General features: G+C 43.1%; 1 protein-coding gene across 17 annotated transcripts in view; it reads left to right on the top strand.

Annotated features, from left to right (window-relative positions):
• Window positions 1-21815, top strand: part of adgrg6 (adhesion G protein-coupled receptor G6) — a 165760-nt gene that overhangs the window by 79838 nt on the left and 64107 nt on the right. For 10 of the 17 annotated variants that reach the window (XM_055639165.1, XM_055639158.1, XM_055639156.1 and 7 more), the window contains 5 exons: window positions 6240-6314; window positions 9613-9672; window positions 10874-10930; window positions 15068-18670; window positions 20353-20444. In XM_055639165.1, the coding sequence (XP_055495140.1) occupies window positions 6240-6314; window positions 9613-9672; window positions 10874-10930; window positions 15068-18670; window positions 20353-20444 (3887 nt within the window). The remainder of the gene's footprint in view (window positions 1-6239; window positions 6315-9612; window positions 9673-10873; window positions 10931-15067; window positions 18671-20352; window positions 20445-21815) is intronic. The other 7 variants (XM_055639159.1, XM_055639162.1, XM_055639161.1 and 4 more) reach the window with 7 other exon arrangements.

The raw sequence follows: 21815 nt of genomic DNA, 5'->3' as shown, positions 1-21815 counted from the left end.
GACTGCCACCCAAATTTGCTGATGTTACTTTGAATCGCTTCATCTAAATAATTGAAGTATATTGCAAATAGCTGCGGTCCCAGCACCGAGCCTTGCAGTACCCCACTGGTCACTGCCTGCCATTCTGAAAGGGACCCTACTCTTTGTTTCCTGTCTGTCAACCAATTTTCTATCCATGTCAGCACTATACCCCCAATACCATGTGCCCTAATTTTGCTCATTAATCTCCTACGTGGGACCTTATCAAATGCTTTCTGAAAGTCCAGGTACTGGCTCTCCCTTGTCCATTTTCCTAGTTACATCCTGAAAAAATTCCAGAAGGTTAGTCAAGCATGATTTCCTCTTCGTAAATCAATGCTGACTCGGACCGATCCTGTTACTGCTATCCAAATGTGCCGCTATTTCATCTTTTATGATTGACTCCAGCATCTTCCCCACCACCGATGTCAGGCTAACTGGTTTATAATTCCCTGTTTTCTCTCTTTCACCTTTCTTAAAAAGTGGGATAACATTAGCTACTCTCGAATCCACAGGATCGATCCTGAATCTATAGAACATTGGAAAATGATCACCAATGCATCCATAATTTCTAGAGCCACTTCCTTACGTACCCTGGGATGCAGATCACCAGGCCCTGGGGATTTATCAGCCTTCAATCCCATCAGTCTACCCAACACCATTTCCTGCCTAATGTGAATTTCCTTCAGTTCCTCCGTCACCCCAGATCCTCTGGCCACTAGTACATCAGGAAGATTGTTTGTGTCCTCCTTAGTTAAGACGGATCCAAAGTACCTGTTCAAGTGAAGACGGTTCCAAAGTACCTGTTCGTTCATTTAAATTCTTTAAAGGTAGCTAGTTATTCATATTTCGCTCGGGCAGCTTACAACCCAGGGGTATGAATATTGGTTTCTCTGCCTCCAAGTAACCCTTGCATTATCTCTCTCTCTCCATCCCTCCCCCACCCAAGCCACACCAGCATTTTGTTCTCACCTAGCAAACAGCTTTCAATGGCCTGTTTCCTTTATCATTGTTACTTTTTTACATATCTTTAATTCATTTGTTATTTATATCTCTGTACCATCGCCTATATCTCCAGTTTCCCTTTCCCATTACTTTCACCCTGAAGAAGGGTCTCGACCCGTAACTTCACCCATTCCTTCTCTCCAGAGATGTTGCCTGTCCTGCTAAGTTACTCCAACTCTGTGTCTATCTTTAGTTAAAATCCAACTGGTTCATTAATTCCTGTCAGGAGAATTGACTTTCCTGACCTTAAATAGGCCCCACATGACTCCAAACCTGCACTGATGAGTTATTTACATAGAGAGTGGTGGGAGCCTGGAACACATTGTCAGGGTTGGTGGTGGTGTAGGCAGATTTAATAGTGACATTTAAGAGGCATTTGGACAGGTGTATGGAAGTGCTGGGAATCGAAGGATATGGATCTTGTACAGGCAGATGAGATCAGTTTAACAGCATCATATTTGGCACAAACATCGTGAAGTCGAAGCATTCCTGTACTGCACTGTTCTATATTCTATACCTGGCCTCCTAACCTGTGCTTGGTCATAAATTTGTGGATTTGTGCCTCATCTCTTAGATTGGTCCTCATTTCCTCGTTTAAGCCTCATTGCCCTTCCTCTGAACTAACTAAATAGTGTCATAGTGATACAGCGTGGAAACAGGCCCTTCAGCCCAACTTGCCCTTACCGGCCAACATGCCCCAACTACACTGGTCCCACTTGCCTGTGTTTGGTCCATATCCCTCTAAACCTGTCCTATCCATGTACCTGTCTAACTGTTGGGATAGTCCCAGACTCAACTGTCTCCTCTGGCAGCTTGTTCCATATACCCACCACCCTTTGTGTGAAGAGATGGAAGTCCTGAGTCACAGCATGATTCTCAGGAAGCTGCTAGTGGAAGAATTGGTATCTTCCACCAAACCCAATAAGCTCTCAGTTTTGGGTTCGGCAGTGGTTGGTGTATGGTCACTGAAAGCAGTCGGTGAATCGGCCTTCAACCCGGACAGGGAGAGAACAGCAAGCACAGGAAGTTCTAAACTCAAGGGGTTAATTGTTTTCCCTTCCCCTAGCCACGCTGCCACAAACATTGCCTACCTTCAGTCATCGTTGGCACCCTTCCCGGGTAATTGGCCAGGACGAGACAGCTTGTTAATTAAAATCCCAAGGTCTTTATACTGCAGTGCCTCACCTGCTTTCCTTGTTTGATTTTGTTGAGGCACAGGAGTTCATCAGGCACGCATCGCCAGGCAGACATCTCCGCACCCTTTCTTCCCCCCGCCAACTAAAGCTCTGCTGGGGCGAGGAGTCACACAAGAAAAAGGACAGCAGGAAATAGCAGCAGGAGTAGGCCACTCAGCCCCTCAACCCCACCCCACCATTCATGGCTGACCTATGCTGGCCTCGACTCCTCTGCAGTGCCTGTTCCTCATCACTCTCAGTTCCTCCATTTTTCAAATATTTTCCTATCCGCCTTCAGTATATCTAATGATCCAGTCTCCATCACCCTCCTGGGCAGAGAATGCCAGATTCACTACTCTCTGAGAAAATTAACTATACACATTTCAGTATTAAATATCCAGCCCCTTATTTTGTAGGTTTGTCCCCTTGTTCGTGACTCTTCCATTGGTGAAAATATCTTAATATCCACACGTCCAAGCCCTTTTAGGATCTGACATGTTTGAACAAGGTCACCCCTTCTTCTAAACTCCAAGGAATACAGTCTTGCCTCTGTGAAGTGGATCCTCAGAGGAGGGCTGTTTAACACTGGAACAGGTTTGGTGGTGAGGAATGGGGGGGTGGGAAGTAGTGGGCTAATTGTCTTCTGTAAATTGCCCCGAGTGTGTAGGTTGTGGATGTGAAAGTGGGGTAACGTAAAACATGTGAGAACGGGTGATCAATAAGGTAGTTGATATTCTGACTTCTAAGAGAAAGCTAGTTTAAGAAGCCCTTGGTGTTGGGGTGGGGTGAGTGAAGGCTTCAGAAATACGATCAGGAAAGGAGTGGTGCTTCATAAACTTCTGTCTTCTCCCGGAGTTGTGCAACATCGCCCCTCTTCATCTTGACGTTCCTCTTTAATCATTAGCTACTGTTTGGTCGCTTGCTATTAAACAAACACTGGAAGTCTGCCAAATCCTTTCTTGTTGCTGTTTCCAGTCCTGGCGGACTCCTCTCTAGCTCCTTTTTGAGGCAGCTCATGTATCAAGCATTAAGCCTCGGGGTCCTCAAATCCTCCCAGTATATCATTAATAATCTCCAGTCAGGCCTGTACAACACTTCTGAGATACTGCCTTTGTATCATTCGTAAGGTTATTCACTTTTACTATCCCTGCGACCAGATCTGATTATTCCCTATTCCATTTTCTATAATCTTGAGACCAGGGATGCTGGAGTTAATACTGCTGCCTTATCAGCCCCAGGAAGCAAGTTTGATTCTTACCTCCAGTATGTGGAGTTTGTATGTTAACCCTATGACTGTGGGGTTTTGCTTTGGGTGCTCCGGTTTCCTCCCAGATCCCGATGGCGCATGGGTTTGGTCCCTGTAAATTGCCTCTGATATGCATGGTGAGTGCTAGAATGGGTAACAAGGAACATTAGTATGGGGAATGGCATTGGGTTGTGAGCTGGCATTGAGCTGATGGGCTGAATGGCCTCTTTCTGTGTGGAGAGCAAACATGGAAGGTGGAACCCTGCTGCCCATGCCCTACTGAACCCAAGACCTGTTTACCCCTCACTCTTGAAGATTGCCTCTCCACTGAGCAGCAGTTCATTTGTATTTCCACACCTCTCCCTGACCTTGACTCCTTCCTCTCTCTCACCTTTTCTTGGTCTGCATCATTGAGTTCCTCTCGCTATTTGTTTTTTTAGGGCTGGATACTGTGAGTCTGATTCTTTTTGCTTCTCTCTGGAGGGAAAGCGGAATAATGGAGCTCACTAATGCCCCAAGGTGTTTGCCTAAACCAATGCAAATAATTCTCCAATGAGTGAAGCTTTTCCATTTCTTATTCTCATGTTCTCAATCAGAGATCCATGCCATTTGAATCCTACTCCTATCCCGACTAACAGAACTGGGTGTGGGTTATGTTGTGCATACAAGCACTGAAACATGCCATTTGGACCCAACAACTAAACGCTGTTCTTGAATCTGCTCAAACCAAAGTAATCTAAACTTCTCAAATTGAAAATCAAAAGAGACTACCGATGCTGAAAATTTGAAATAAAAACATAAAATGTTGGACATATTCAAGTTGAAGTTCAAGCATTGAGAAACAAGGAACTGCAGATGCTGGTTTACGATAAAAGGCACAAATTGCTGGTGAAACTCAGTGGGTCAGGTCGCTTCTCTGGAGAACATGGGTAGGCGATGTTTCGGGTTGGGACCCTTCTTGAGGGGCTGGAGGGAGACAGACAGACAGACAGACAGGTAGATAGACAGACAGATAGATAGATAGACAGATAGATAGACAGACAGACAGACAGACAGACAGACAGACAGACAGACAGACAGACAGACAGACAGACAGACCGACAGATAGATAGAGAGATAGATAGATAGATAGATAGATAGATAGATAGATAGACAGACAGACAGATAGACAGATAGATAGATAGACAGGTTCACCAGACTGATTCCTGGGATGTCAGGACTTTCATATGAAGAAAGGCTGGATAGACTCGGTTTGTACTCGCTAGAATTTAGAAGATTGAGAGGGGATCTTATAGAAACTTACAAAATTCTTAAGGGATTGGACAGGCTAGATGCAGGAAGATTGTTTCCGATGTTGGGGAAGTCCAGAACAAGGGGTCACAGTTTAAGGATAAGGGGGAAATCTTTTAGGACCGAGATAAGGAAAACATTTTTCACACAAAGAGTGGTGAATCTCTGGAATTCTCTGCCACAGAAGGTAGTTGAGGCCAGTTTGTTGGCTATATTTAAGAGGGAGTTAGATGTGGCCCTTGTGGCTAAAGGGATCAGGGGGTATGGAGAGAAGGCAGGTACAGGATACTGAGTTGGATGATCAGCCATGATCATATTGAATGGCAGTGCAGGCTCGAAGGGCCGAATGGCCTACTCCTGCAGTTATTTTCTATGTTTCTATGTTTCTATCCTATAATTTATATTAGGGTTACATAAAAGTGGAGAATTCAACGCTCGTGCAATTGGATTGAGAGCAACCCAAGCAGAATATGAGATGTTGTCCTTCAGTTTGCATGTGGCAGCATCTGTAAGAGACAAACAGAACATTTCAGGTAGAAGACCTCTTGTTTGATGAGGTGGTCTCGGAGCTGAAATGCTATTCCATCGATGTATTTCCTTGTGCCTTATGTTTCCCTTTCAGGTGTGAGTCTTGTTGCTTCCATTATTCTGCAGGGTAGCAAGTTCCACTTGCAGTATTGAACTCTCAACTCAGGGGCTCAACTGCTCCAGGCTGAAACATACCTGTTGTCCAGTCACAGTAATTCACAGTTGTGGTGACACAACTCATTCACTGATCTCCAGCACAAAGTTTGATAGGATCTTTGACATGTTTCCTCCTTTAAGAGAAGTTGCCTTCAATAGTAGAGTACCCTGACTTTCTGACTGAGTGCCAGATTATATCATGTTTTTTCCCCAATAAACAAACTTTATTCAGAATAATACAAAAAGATATACAAAACTCAAAAGTGCAAAAACTCATCTGACATTCCCAGTGTTTGTATATTAATTAGTGTATTCGGTAGCGCTCACAATCTATCCGTATACCAGGCATATCTCTTCCCTTGTTTGAGGGGTGTCTCCACCAGACTCTGCCCCCCAATATCCCACTGGAGGAGGACCCTAGACTGTAGACCTCTCCCACAGAGACTTGGCGTTGGCTCCCCCAAGCCTCAGCAAGTCCCTCAGTATGTACTCTTTGCAGTCAGGAATGGTCCAGTCGGCAACATTCTCCAATGGATATCTCGCTCTGCTGGGACCATCAAGAGTTGTGCAGCCCAAAGAATGTGGGGCAACCCACTGATTTGTGCTTACTTCTCTGGTGGGGGTCACAGGTCTATCCAGTGGGCAAGGTTGTCTCACCAGTAAAGCCTTGATCTATATTAAGATTGAAAGTTCTCATGCATGTATTTATTGCAACAGCGTGTGTTTCTCGAGCCGTGTTTGGTAACTGCATGTAACGATTAACGAGTGCATCATCTAATAATGTATTGTTACTTGCTTGCTCTTCCTTATCTTATTCCCAGCCACCACACCAGTTAACTCCAACACTCTTACCACTAACTTGCACGTCACTAACAGTGTTGATCCGTCAACTGATGGTAAGAACAATGCATCTTTTTATTCTGTTGTTATTTTGCTATAATTTAATATAGTGGAGGCAGCTAATGTGAAGACTCAGTGTTATGATTACACACCCCCACCAGTCATTCTATTGGGTGGACTAGGTAATCAGTATCATGTGTTCAAAACGGCATTTGCCTTTATATATACCCATTGAAGAATTATGTGTTTAAAAATAAGTTTGCTTTGTTTTATTTTTCTTAGGTATTGTGGATGGAATTTATTAAAACCATAGTTGTGCAATTATATATTCTTAAATTTTTTTTAATACATTACATGAGACAATATGAACACAGTATAATATTAAACAATTTGCAATACTTAGTCATAGCTTGTTACTCTATACTGCAAAATGATACAAGTAGCACGTCATGGTCTGAACCTTGGAATGTAACATTGTGTAAAAACGGTTACAAAACTTCTCGTGGAGTTTAGATGGTGACATTTAAGATGTAGATCAGATCACAAAAAAATACGTGGATGAGAACGTGACATTTGGCCCTTCAAATGTTTCAATTCTGATGTTTCCACACTCCCTAGAGCATTCTGGTGTGCTTAGGACATTGTTATTATCCTACATAGGGCTGTATTTTGATCATATTTGCCTTTTGAGTGAAGTTGCTTCATACATAGTTGCTTTGTTATAATGAATGGAAGATATCTTGCATACCATATATGAAATAAGATAAAGCATAAAGTACTATACTGCAAATATTTTACAGGTAGATTTTATATCATGCATACATAGCTCAATTTATCAAATGGAACATTTTGGAGAGTACAAATTAGATTATTGTGAATATAAAATAGTACTATATATATATATATATATATTAGATGTAGTATAAAATATTGGAAGGATATAAGAGAATTACTGTAGCACATGGGGATGTTTGATTAACATAGAATATGTGGAAAAGGGTGCATATGTAAAAAATCTAAATATATCTCTTAAGATATCTCAAAATATTTCAAATGTTAAAAATCACACTATTGGACCTGTATCAAAAGAACTCTACCTCAGAGCTAATCAAAAACTCCCGTATCCACCCGAATACCCCACTATCCACCAGTGTTTTCCACTTGTTAATCGAACATCCCCATATCCCACTGCTATTATACCCAATCAAATAGATATCCCTATATTAACCATTAGAGTTCCAAACGAATCTATGGTACCAATACTGTACCCCTGTGTTACACTGTAGGAAACCTGTTCCCCTGTACTCTGCCCCATTATTTTACATTCATTGTGTTGTAGTCCCAATACTATACCCCGGCATTACACACTCAAAATCCCGACATCCCTGCATTATGCCCCAGTGTAAAACAGTGACAATCCTGCAGGATTGTGTACCCATGTATTTTATATTCACTATCCTGTACTCCCAGTACTGTACTGTTCCCTAATATTAAACACTGATAATCTGGCACTGCCAATACCCCAGCTTGAACATACATATATTCCTTGTACTACACTCCAGTCTTGTGCATTAATCCAGCTCACGGTTTCAACGTGGACAGTCGATCCAGCTCGAGGTTTTCTAGGATTAGCTCGCCGCAGTGGGACAGCCCCTTTACTTTTCTACTTTCAATGCACATATTTCATTTCCATCCAATGTCATCAATGTCAGGTCACCCTGGCAAATACTGAACTAAAGTAATTGTTTAATATTTCTGCAAAGCCTTATTATTATTCATCTGTTGCCTCGCCTTTTCCCTGAATGGCTCTTCCCAACCCAACTTTGTCCATCCCAACTTCAGCTTTCTATTTGTGTTTCTTTTACTTGGTAATTAATTTAATAATTCTGTATTGAGTCCAAGAAACACAGCAAGGAAATAGGCCCTTTGTCCCGACACCAAACACCCATTTACATTAATCCTACATAAGTCTCTGTTTTTATTCTCTCCACACTCCCATGAACTCTCCCTAATTCTACCATTCACCTACATACTGGGGGCAATTTACAGAGACAAATTAACTTACCAAACCTTACTCATACAGCATGGAAATAAATAATTTGGTCTAACTCATCCATGAAACTTACACAGGTTCCTCTTTATTTTTCAATGACTTTTTCAATTTCATTCCAAACAACTTAATTTCCTAGCTCAGCATGCATTCCTCCAGTCGATGTACCTGGTGCAGAACTCCTTAGTCATAGTCACAGAATTATACAGCACAGGAAAGGGGCCTTCACCCCACCATGCCCATCCGACACTGTGTCTATCTAAACTAATCGCGTTTGCCTGTATTAGGACCTTGCCTATTTCAGCGTCTAAATGTTTAATAAACATAGCAATTGGATCCAATTCCACCACCTCCTCTCACAGTCAACTCCAGACATCAACTACTCTCTAAAAAGCAACTTTCCTCTCAAATCCTTTTTAAAACTCTTTCCTATTTTAAATCTATGTCCTCTTGTTTTTCATACCTCCACCCTTGGAATAAGATCCTAGCTACCCACCTTATTTCTCCTCTTACATGTATATATATATATATATATATATATATATATATATATATCAGGTCATCCCTCAGTCTCCTTTGCTCCAGGGAAAAAAACGTTTGCCTATCCAGTCTTACCCATTAACTAAAATACTCCTGACAACAGTCCACTCCCTTCAGCATAGTCACATCCCTCCTATGCCATGGCAACTGAACTGCATGCAATGCTCCAGGTCCAGTATAACCAGTGTTTCGTAAGGTTGCCTCAGGGCATCCCAACATTTGTATTCTGTGCTTTGACCTACAAAGCAGGCATGGCTTTTTCACACCCTATTCACCTGTGGCAAATGGGGTGGTGAACAAGGCTCTCAGTATGTTTGTGCTCTCCTATTTACTGTACATCTACTATTTGATTTCTTTCCGAGGCTGGAGTTGGGATTGAATTCCACCTGCCAATGCCCTTCCCAAGCCATCCTTATTCCTGAGGCACTTGTGAAGAAGGAGCATGCCTCTCTCCACACCCTCAATTGTTCAGTAATACCAGTGCTATCTCTTTCTTACAATCTTTCTAGCTCACCGACCTCTTTGTGCTGTGAACATCTTTGCTTTTAGTGGGCACTGGAGAACCAGCAAACTTAGCTAGGACATACAACTCTTTACTACAACTCTGTGTAGCCTGTTACTCCACCTCTGGTGAATTTTCTGAGATTTCTTAAGTGACTCTTGGAGAGCGGTTTTCCTTTCCAAGGGTTAGCAAGAAGTATTCAGACCATTTTAAAGTTTATCAATTGAGTGATCAGTATTTCATATTTGATTACATTACAAAGGCATAAGTACTCCATTCACTGAAGTCACCACACATGGATCCAGAGACACCACAGATTTGAGTAAGTCATTGGATGTTTGATCCTTTTATGTCTAAATAGATAGAAGGGAGATGGAGGGGAGAGGGGGGGGGGGGGGGGGGGGGGGGGGGGGGTGAATCTGAATCATTGAGGGAGGATGTGTTTTGGATTGGTATATCAGCTTTCTCAACCTTGGGCCATGTGCTCTCATAGCCAGTATAACTGCTTGGAGTAGATTCACTGTTGTAATTAAGAAACCTGGTTGCTAGTTCCCACAGTGCAAAGCATATGTTGAAGTAACATTTCAGCAACGATCCATCTTCTTAGGCACAAAACTCTGGATGCTGAAATTAGCACTCAACAGACGAAACTGCTTTTGATGGAGTCTTCCAGATTTGGTATTTGGTAGTCATCCATCTTGGATATTGGGGAGGGAAGGTGATGGGATAAAATAATGACAAGCTCCTTAGTAGCGAGGTGGTTGGCAATGGAAGCCTGTAACATAATCACCTCGCTAGCCTAATACCGAAAAGTAGGCACACAGTGCCCCAGATTAATTTAGGCCATTCGGAAACATGCCATTCGGCACACCGAGTTTGCGCAGACCATCGATCACCCCGTACAATAACAATATGCGACACACTAGGGACAATTTACAATTTTACCGAAGCCGATAAACCTTCAAACCTGTACATCGTTGGCGTGTGGGAGGGAACCGGAGCACCCAGAGAAAACTCACACGTTCACAGGGAGAATGTACAAACTCTGTTCAGATGGCACCCATGGTCGGGATCGAACCCGGATTTCTGGCGCTGTAAGGCAGCAGCTCTACCACTGTGCCGCCAATGTGCCTCCCTGTTGTTAACTCACCATACAATCTGACTTATTAGCGAAATCTGCAAATAAATTTACCAGTAAGTGGCATATTCCAGCCAGACATGTTATGGGATCCATTGAAAAGATGCCATACCTATATCTGGCTAAATGCAGCAGCAATGGTGCACTCAATTGGAGTTCCATTGTCAGAGGTTATGGGGAGAAGGCAGGAGACTCGGTTTAGGAGGGAGAGATAGATTGGCCACAATTAAATGATGGAGTAGACTTGATGTGCCGAATGGTCTAATTCTGCTCCCATCACTCATGACCTTATGACCTTATGAATTATCTGTGAATAATGGATTTCTGCGCGGACAAACCGTGGTCAGTCGAATCAGGTTAAGTTTTATTCTTTTGCATTAATCAGGGCATCAAAACAACACAGTCTCCCAAAATACAAGTTGTAATTGCTCCAGCAATGAAGGTAGGGAGAAGCTGACTGCAATGTTCTTCGCTAGCATTGGTGTTGATGCTGGGTTACTAATGTCGCTGCCACAATGATGCTACTAACCATTGGAAGCTTTGGAGAAGGCAATATCATGATTTATACCCAAAAGAGTGCAAACACAATGAGGTTTAATGCCACCTGACTACAAATGGTTACTTGCACATTCTTATGACACAGTGTCTATCAAAAGAAAACACTGTAAAGTCCCTTGTGGTCAACAGTTTGCAATTTGTGCACCTCATCTCATGGGACTTCTTCACAGTCGAAATCAAACAAAATGTTAAAATAATCTTCAGTTTCTTGGAAATGATGCCACTTTAAGCTAGTGCTATGTTACCTGCAATATATATGATCTAGATATGTTGGTGAATTGCGCTGTTGGTGAGGACTGAGCTCAGGGGGTATAGACGAGAGGTGATAGTGATGGGATGGTGCGGTGTACGAGATGCCATCTTACACCTTGGACTATATTTTCCTAGGTGGACTATCTCCCACCTATCACCTTTTTTCCCCTGAAATAATTCTGAAGTTTCTTAAAGAGGGCAACAACAATACCTACCATGATCTCAAACCCCACACCCCTCCCCCCACCCTCCCCTTCATATGGCCGGCCCATTTGGTGTTCGTTGAGCTTGTTCCAACAACTTGTAATATTGACCCTTCACAACGGACATGCATGGGCGATGGGGTGGAGGAAGATGATGACCACGGTGGGGATCCTATGATAGGAAGGTGTGGTCATCTATATATGTTTACAATAGGAATCTGTATAAGATGGGGAACACAAACATTTAGATTTATGTTCTGGCCATTTGTTGTGCTTCTCTGCTACCTGACCAGTGGAACAGTTTAAAATCACATTTGAAAAGAAAGAGCCTTCGATTATTTGGTTCTTTTCACAACCTTGTGTGGTCTCAAAAGGCTTCATAGTGAACATAGCACAACTGAAGTGTGTTTAGCTTTCCAATAACGAAAACTAGAGCAGCTGACCTATCCATAACAAGTCCCCATCGACACAGGTGCACAAATAATCTGCTACGTGATGTTGAGCCAAGAAGGATTCCCCTCGTTCATTGTCAGTTATATATAATACCTCATTGGGACATATCTGACAGTCTAGCACCTCCGTAGATGGGTGCACTGGCCCCAATTTATGTACTCCCAAATCCCAAATTATATAATGTAATGGTCTAATCCAGAGAAGGCCACTGTGGAATTTCGAATCCTGGGATTATCCCGTTATGTCTGAGCCCCCTTCCTTTGAGCTCAATTATCTTCCCGGAGGATTGGAAACTTTGAATAATAAAAAGTAACCAGTAAATGTTCAGGCCAGGCAGCATCTGTGGAAAAAGCAGCAGATTTACAGTCAAATAACTTTCCATGCTTGAATATGAAAGTTAATTATTTATATGTTAATGGTTATGGCTTCTGCCAATTTATTTAGAGTTTTCACTAAATAATGGTTAAAGGAATTTCAGTCTGGAATGTGTTTGAATGAGAGAAGAGCCAACAGGTGTTTTTACTTTCATGGTATTTTTCTTACAAGTACAAACCACTGGGGCAGCAGGCATGGTGTTGTAGTGCGTGGGTCTCAAAAGGAAGCATGAAGTCCAGTGTTTTGAGAGGCACCTTTTATTATGTTCCTCCCGGTTGCAGGGAAGACCAAACTAGAGAAAGATGGCACCCCAAACCCCTGCCTTTAAACCCTCTGGCTAAGGGCCACCTCCGGACTGAACCACTCCCGTGCCGAGGGGTTTGACAGTATGATGGCACAACCCTTGGGAGCCGCCACATGTCAACTTTTAAGGCCCTTTGAGGATAAACTGCATCAGTGCATTAGAAAGAAAGTGGTTTGCTTTTCCATAAAGATGGGATGAAGTGAATGTGAGAGGGCTGATGCAGGGTATAAGAAAAGATGTGTCTGTTTCCAGAGTGGTGAATGGTGTAATTATGAGAGTATGAAATGTGAGGGAATCACTCATATCCATCCCTGCTCATCTGACCATTCTGAATGAAAATTAAAATCCCGAGGATGAGGTAAGAGATTGCAGAGAGTTGTGGACGCAGCCCAGTCCGTGGCACAAACCATCCTTCTCCTGATCAACTCCATCTACACGTCACACTGTAGCCAACATAATCAGGGACCACTCGTACTCAGATCATTCTCTCTTCCCCCCTCTCCTGTCAGGCAGAAGATATAAAAGCTTGACAGCACATGCCACCAGATTCAAGAAGAGCTTCTTGAACAGTCATCTCATATGCTAAAGATATATTCACAATCTACTCTCATCTGTGCTTCAGTGATCAATATTGGTGATGTGATATTACTACAAATTTGCTTGCAGCAGAGATTGTGCAAGTGATGGCGGGAAGAAAGAGCAGTCTCATTTAGTTATTTACCCTCTCGCCTCCCTGCTCTGTGGGTATTGGGTCAGAACTGGCTGAGTTAAAAACCAATAGAATTTCAGTCCAAATGATTGATATACAATGAACTGAACAATAGATTATACTGAACACTGAGTGTCCCTTCTATACTGACACCCAATCACACCTAACTAGTCAAATTAGTTCTGATGTGTTAAATATGGTTGAGTTGTAACCCCACAAACACCTATTTTGTGTTGAACCTACCAATGAGTAGCAGTCCAACAAATCTCTACATGGAGTACTTGTGGATATTGTTGTATTTCATGGGCATCATACTGTTGTATTTCATGGGCATAATTTCAGAATTCTGATGTAGATGTTTATGCTGCTGATGGAGGACATTTGGTTCATAATCTACACTCCCTCCGTAAAAAAAATGCAATTTTACCCTCAATCTCCAGCTCTGGATTGGGACTTGCAGGGATGTGCTGAGACCGTCCATTATCAGTCGGAACATGACCTGAGCTCATTCGCCCAAGAAAATTCCATATTCGGCCCTGCCACCAATATAAATTGCCTGAGATATCCTCTCGGGAGCACTAAGCACATGCCACTTAACTTGACATTGTCAACAACTGAAATGTGGGGTTAGTGCTTTCTAGTGAAAACCAAACTGAGCTAACCCAGCCCAAATTGATCCCAAGTCCTTTAATTTCTATGTTTGACCTGACCTGATCCAGACACAGATAATTCTTTCCAAAAAAGTATTTATTCTCAATATATGCACAGTCCATATAATAGGAACATGCCTTCCTCTATATTTGTTGTACTGTCAGTTCAATACATTCACTGACAAAGTGTCAATGCCATTCACAATCCCTCCTTAAACTATACACCCAGAAAGGTTTAAGAGGCTGTCACACAATTGGACTTAGATAGTTGGGTTTGGTTAGATTCTAGTTGGGCAGACAGGCTATCCCTAGTCTTGGTACAGTTTTACAATTGCTCACCCGGTCACATTAGAACGTAGTCTACTTAGAAGGTACTCATCTTTTTGGGCTGTGAGTTTCTGACTCCTACCACTCTTTGGAACTTTCTTCCTTCTGATCTTCTGTCTTAAGCATTGGTATTGTTTCATGTGTACTAAGATACTTGATACATACCTTAATCTGTGTGCTTCCAGGAAAATTATACCATACACTAGTGCACAAGGTAGTGCAAAAGTGAAAATAAACAGAGTGCAGAATATGGTATTATAGCTACAAAGAAAGCTCACATGAAAATAAATGTACAAGGGTCACAATGAGGTAGGCTGGATGATTGGGAGCCACACCCTTAGACTAGGAGAGTTCTGTTCAATGATCTGATAACAGTAAGGAACAAGCTGTTCCAGAATCTGATGGTATGTGCTTTCAAACCTTTGTATCTTCTGCCCAACGTGAGAAAGAAGAAGAGGTCAGGATTGGGGTATAAGTCTGAGTTCACTCACTGTTAAAGGAAATAGATCATCCTTATTCACCCTTTCATTGTCTCGTTCCTATCTGTTAAATCTCCACTGCCTCTCATCTAATCAGTCTGGCTACTGCCACTTCATCTCCTGCATGTGGAGCATCCGGATGAGAGATGTAGGATGAGAGAGGGTGAATTTAGCTTACACTGGGCCCTGCAAGACACACCGAGGTATTGCTAAGATTCAGACGCAAAACTTAATGTGGTGATTTAATGATGAGATGATTTTCTCACTAGCAGCTGGCAGCTTTAACGTCACAGATTTGCAGAGGTCGCAGGTTCCGCTGAACCATAGCCAGTTAAATGAGATCTGGCAAAGGTTTACATCGCGCAGGAGGCAGAGATCGGGGAAGTTCAGCAATCCATTCGGGATCATCTCCACACCACTGAGGTTCCCGTTAAGACCCAGACCCAGCAGTTTGAAACCTGGGCGATCAAACATGAAAGTCGCTTTGATTGCCAAGACGGTCACCAAGAGCTCACGTGTTACTAAGGATTCAAAGGCTTTGGCCATGGCAGCCGGCAACGTCACTGAGAGAAAACATCTTCCTCCAAGTGTCTTTGTCAACACTGCCAGAGATACCAACACAGCCAGTGAATATGCTAACAGTGATAATGTCACTGGATTGACTTCTGAATTCATCAGTAGGTTAAAAAAACTTATGAGGCAGATCTGGGACTTGAGGTTTGGTGTGAAGAATTCAACTAATAAGGTTACGGAGGATGACAATGAGATGTCATCTGTTGATCTTGAAAGTCATGAGGCACTGATTGATGAAGGAAGAGACATTGGAATAGATACATTGAGATTGAAGCCAAGTATTTCTTCTATATTATTATCTAACCAACAAGATCCTGGCAAATGGTCATCTAATGTTTTAAACGTATTGGAGATGCAACCACAAACCCCTTTTCCAGAGTTGTACCAAACAATGAATCCCACTCCAATTGAGTCTCAACAGGAAATAAGTGCGGACATCATTATGCCTCATGGGCATCTCTTATATGGCTCGCTCTGGACATACAGCAGCAACCTGATGCAATTGGAAGATACATTGGAGCCTCTGGGAGACCAGGTCATCACTGAGACTTCAGCACAATCTCTTCCTGGCAATACAGAATCCTCTATAGACCCCCAAGGAACCAGATTTCTTTCCAACCATTCCAATACCAATTCTTTTAGCACTGCCTTTCCCGAAGCCAACAGTCCCTTATCCAGCTGGCCAAGTTCATTGCTGGTTCAAGGGCAAGTTGGTTCCACCATATCAAGCCTGCTTCCTGAGAGGAACAACAGCGTCAATGAAACCCAACTAATACGTGCGACAGAGTTGCTCCGCTTTGCAAACATGGGCAGGGTGTCTATGGCAGCAACACAAAGGCTGTTCATTAGCACTGAACAGGTAGCAAATCAATTAAGGCAATCTCATGAGTTTATGCGGCATCCAAGACAGTTTTCAGTAAGAAACCAAGTAGATGGTACTTCTGGTTTTGCTAAAGATATAGATGTGAGCTCTCCGAATGCATCAATAAGGCTCAACACCAAAATGAACAATCCAGATGCTTTGATGTTTATTTCTTCAGCTCTAATGTCAGATAACCAAAACATTTCTTCAATTCCAAATAATTTATTGGACGTTTCTCCAACGCCATCTAAATCTGAACTCAATGTGGGTATCTCTCAACGACAGTCCAAACCAGGGAAATTCTCAATGGGATCTCATGAATCCAGAATCAATTTCTTCATTTCATCTACCATGCAGTCAGCTAGTTCCAGAACCATTGAGTTACACCCAGGTTTAGAAACAAATATTGAATTGAGTAGGGCAACAGTCATGACAAGAGTCCAAGAATCTCTGCTGGATTTTCCTTCACACAATGAGAACAGTTGGAGATTGTCCACGAGAGAGACCAGTATTCCCCTCCTTTCTGTCCACAAAGGGATTGCAGATAAAGACTATAGCCAGATCTCCCTGACTGGTACCACACTGCACATCACACAAAGCCACCAACCTGCACCTGTCATGACCAAAAACAAATGGGAGATGCTGACCATCAGAAATACTAGATTGTTTACCAAAAGTACATGGGTTCCACTTGTGGCCTTGCACACTTCATCGATCTCAACCTCTGATGCTCCTTATTTGGAGGATGAACTCCTAACCCCGAACACTTCCAATTCAGGGAATAAATCCTTAACCTTCGACACTCCACATCCGAGGAATGAATCCTTAACCTCTGACATTCCATATCCAGGAAATAAATCTGTTTCCTCTGATGTTCCACATCCAGGGAACAAATCCTTTACCTCCGACACTCCACGTGGATGGAATGAATCCTTCACAGACACTAACTCGCATCCAGAGAATGAATCTTTTACCTCAGATGCTCCACATGTAGGGAATGAATCCTTTACTTCTGTCAGCCCACATTCAAGAAATAAATGGGTCACCTCCGACACTCCACATAAAGGGAGTGAATCCTTCACCCACGACAGTCCACATCCAAGGAATGAATCCTTAACTTCCAACACTCTGTATCAAGTGAATGAGTCCTTAACCTCTGACACCACAAATCCAGGGAATGAATCCTTAACCTCTGACATTCCTCATCCACAGAAGGAGGCTTCAACCTTTGACACCCGTCAAGATAAGAATGACTCTTTATATTCTAATGGTCTTCATCTGAGGAATGATTCCCTAATAGTGGCTGGTCACCTCAAGTCTTCACTGGAGACTTCAATTGCAAGTGTTTGGAGCTCATGGGATGTGCTGTTGGACCAGAGACCAGAGGAGACAATCTCGTTCCAGTTTTTGGATGACGATGCAGGTATCAGAAGTGAAAACACAACTTTGCTTCACGCTGACCACCTTCCTGGACTGGAACAAACTCCAACCTTAACAACTAATTTACTGCATGGATCTTTAAGTGGGACAGTGTTCTCTAGTTTTTCACTGACAATTCCAGGAGCATTTCAGGGTCACTCAGATGTGATCATTGGCTCTTACTCCCTGGAGAACTTCATGACCGCGGTCACACAAAGAGAATTGGAACTGAACTTGTTTGCATCATCTCCGGATAGGACTGACATCCTCAAGGAGGAAACCTTTGGGAGTCGTGCAATACTTGAAAGTTCAAAACATCAGCAGGTGATGACTCTGATACCAGTAGATGTGAGTGTGAAGTGGCCACCTCACAGAACACTTACCCCATCACTATCAGAAGGACCCCAACTCCTGCAATCCAGTGATATTTTTATAGGGGCAGAATCTGAAATTGGACAGGTCAGTAGATCAGTCCATTCATCAAATGACTTGCTCACCTTCAACATGGTTTCAACAGACCAGAAGTATGCACACACATTGCAGCTCCACACATCAGAGTTTCATGTTGGAGAGCGCCACAGTTATAATCTGGGAGTGCAATCTTTCCCACTCAGTGAAGGGATATCAGGAATGTTCTCTGCAACATCCATTGGAACGCAGCCGAGTGCTGGATCTCAAGAGCCAACACTGGAGACTATTTCGCCAATGGATTTTTCTGTGGTTCCTTCCATGAGTAAACCAGCCTGGGAAATGATGTCAAGCACAGAGACCTACAATCAACTGCCACAGAGCTCTCAGACCTCCACTACGCGCCTACCAAACCTTCAACCCAGTTCATCATCGGACACAGTTACGCCATCTCCTCTTCTCCCCCTTGATGTTTTTGGATTCAATATGACCTTTGACTCAAGCACAGACAGTGGGGAACAGCCTACCGCCACTGACCAAGCCTCTTTGCCCTGTCTGTGCGAGGCCACAGTTGGCATGAGCTGCTTGTGTGGAGTGTTGATCGTCAACCGTATGTCTTCAGAGAATCTGTAGCAATAGCTAGCGAAAAATGTCACTAAAAAAAAATTTGCCAATAGCTGGCCCACTGGTGTTGGTGGTAGTTGGATTGAATGTGTAGACTTAGCTAAAAGCACGGTGTTGGACACAAATGATTGCTTTGTTGAGGCTTAGCAGTTAGTAAAACACCCTCACTTGCAAAATAGCTCAACGTGTAGTATCTGTAGTATTGATTAAATCCTTGCGAAGCTTGGGCAAAAATATGCAGGAATTCATTTCCGTGTAAGGGATGGGCTTCAGGAGGGGAACATTCGCTTCTAAGGGAATGCCCATCCCTTACGATGTAATGAACAAACCTAGCCTATTCTTCTAGTGAGAAAAAAAATCCTTCTGCACTTTCTACGCCACGGTAGCAAAATTCCTTGTTTAATGCAACAGTTCAATGCCATCAGTTGTGTTGGCATCATTAATAGTAGGAAAGACCAATCCCTCTTCGCTCGAGGAGGAACTCCATTGCTCTGACTGTACCTGTGGCTATTTTGAATCATAAACCTGTGGGCTTGTGGCTGGTTGCACCTGGAGAGTGGGTTGAGTTCTGCATATTTTTGCTTGAGTGTAGCTAAAGCTGGTTTCCAGTTGATCAATTTAACACTGAAAATGGGATCTTCTTAGCGCAGAGCAGAGCCCACGTTTGGCGCTGGTATTGGGTTTTGCACTGAATATGTAGACTTCATTGAGAACTTGTGGAGTGCACAACTAAATGCTTCAATGAACCTTAACAATTGACCAGGTTCTCACCCATCAGATACTTACTTACTTAGCATAATACTTAACCATTTGAATGTAGTTTAATTTGAGAGAAGTACATATGAAAACCCGAATTGATTTGAGTTGAATGAATGAGGGAGTATATCTAATAAAGATTCCAGGGAGGAATATTGCAGAGAAATTTTACAGCAAGTAATTGATTTGAACTCTTGCCATCAATGGCTGTTTGCTCAAGGACTAATTTTGTGTCCGCCTACGTTTGATCTTTGCTGGAAAATAACTTTGTTCTCTCTTCTCCAGGAAAACACAGACTAACATCATAGACTAACACAGCTCTCTTGATTATAACTAACACGGCACCAGTCAGCATGGGGAAGGTGCCACCTAGTGTCGAGTGAGCAGACTGTCCTCTTTATCAATTCCTTGCCCACGTCTGGTGCTTTCACTCCAGGCGTTTCCGACTGGGATGGGCAACCAGTATTACTCCAATATTTGCATTCCATGTGAATTCTGGCAACTATCCCTCTCAAACTTAAAGGCTGGCCTCAGAGGCCATTCAACGAAGTCTGCACACTCAACACATAAATCACACTTTACTAATATGACGTGTTATGTGTATTACTGTACCCACAGTATTGTACTCACAGTATGTTTGCAAGCTTTGATTTGAGGTGAACTCCAACATGGCAGGTGAAGACCATTGGTATTTATGAAAGTTATTTGTAACTTTCATTGAGTTATTCTGAGGTTATTCAGAGCAGTGCCAGGAATTCCTCTGGGCACTTTGGGAGCAGCATAATTGGAAGGTTTCCTCTGAGAACAACCTTTGGTGAGAGTGCAACGCAGGTGTACGTTGAAGGCGGCCTGGCCTCTTGTGGTTTGAGCAGATAATCTGCCGTGTAACTCCGTTCTGCTTTCTCCTCACAGGTGGTATTTTCTACAGGACGCAGTTTTCGGTTTATGATCAGTCCAGTGAAAATACTGATATTGGTCTGCTTGAGCAAAGAGTGTCAGCATGGGTAGGTCATTCTAGTTTGTCTTTTATTGTGATTGCTAATCTTGCATGCCTTTGTCTCAGAGAGAACATCATTCACATTGTTCAGCCTGTTGCAATGGAGATAAAGGGAGCCAGAGGTAGAGTCTTAAAGCCCTGCCCCACTGTACGAGTTCATTCAAAGAGTTCTCCCGAGTTTGCCCTGATTCGAACTCAGAGATTTATGGTAATGGCCGCTCGCAGGCACTCGGGGCTCTTGTGGACATTTTTCAACATGTTGAAAAATCTTCACGAGTCTTCCCTAGCTTACCCCGTTTCCCGAGTCCCTCCTGTCAGCGTTACGAGCCGCTATGAGACGTCCCCGAGCTCCGACGTACCCACTACGTTCATTCTACGTGCTTACCACGAGTTTGATTTTATTTTTAAACTCGGGAGAGCAATTGAATGAACTCGTACAGTGGGACAGGGCCATTACTTTCTGATGGGCCAGGGCAGAAGGAAGCAAGGGGTCAGATGTGGAAGGGGAAGAGTCAGGAGGAGGAGGAAATGGATCAGTACAGGGAGGGAAATGGATTGAACTAGTGTCAGCAGAGGGAGAGGAGAGGGAGGTGTGCAGTAGGGGAAGAACCAGATAATTGGGGGAGGGGGAGAGGAAAGAAGGGGGGGAGGCCAGGAGGGGCGTAGAAACCAGGAGAGGTCTGTAAAGGGAGTACAAGTGAATAAAAGGGGTCAGTAGAGTTAGCTAAGGAGCTAGGTGAAGGAGGAAATGAGTTTGAGAGGTAAGGAGGAACCAGAGCAAGAAAGGAGGAGCCGGAAATGATCTTGAAGGAGTCCGAGAGAGAAGATGGATGGGAGAGCAGGAGTCAGGTGATCTGTAAAGAGAATGGGGGAGCTCGCGGAGGAAGTAGAGGGAAGGGAGGGAGATAGGGAGATAAATTTGTAGATTACACAAAAGTTAGTGGAGTTGTGGATTGTGAGTAAGGTTGTGAAAGAATACAATAAAGAAATAGCAGATGGTGTTTAATCTAGACAACTGTGAAGTGATGCACTTCAAATGTAAATGGAAAGCATACAGTAAGACACAACGCTCAGGAATATTGATGTACGGAGGGATCTTGGATGCAAGTCTATAGATCCGTAGAAGTGGCAAGTTGCAGCTGTGTACAATTTTGGTTATGCCACATTAAGAGCAATGTGTGCAGGGAGTTACTGAGGTGAACTGCAGGCATGGATTTGGAGAAAACTAGAGAAACACACAAGAGATCAAACAAAGGAAAGTTATGACTCACCTGTTATCAGACTTGAACAGACCTGTCATAAACTAGGAATGTTTTCCCGATCTCCCAATCTACCATTGCGCCCATTGCACTTTTTTTCTCTGCGCTTCCTCTGTAGC

The sequence above is a fragment of the Leucoraja erinacea genome, chromosome 8, assembly GCF_028641065.1.
Source record: "Leucoraja erinacea ecotype New England chromosome 8, Leri_hhj_1, whole genome shotgun sequence".
NCBI classification, from domain to species: domain Eukaryota; kingdom Metazoa; phylum Chordata; class Chondrichthyes; order Rajiformes; family Rajidae; genus Leucoraja; species Leucoraja erinaceus.
The sequence above is the reverse complement of the archived record's forward strand: the minus strand, read 5'-3'. Positions and strand labels throughout refer to the sequence as shown.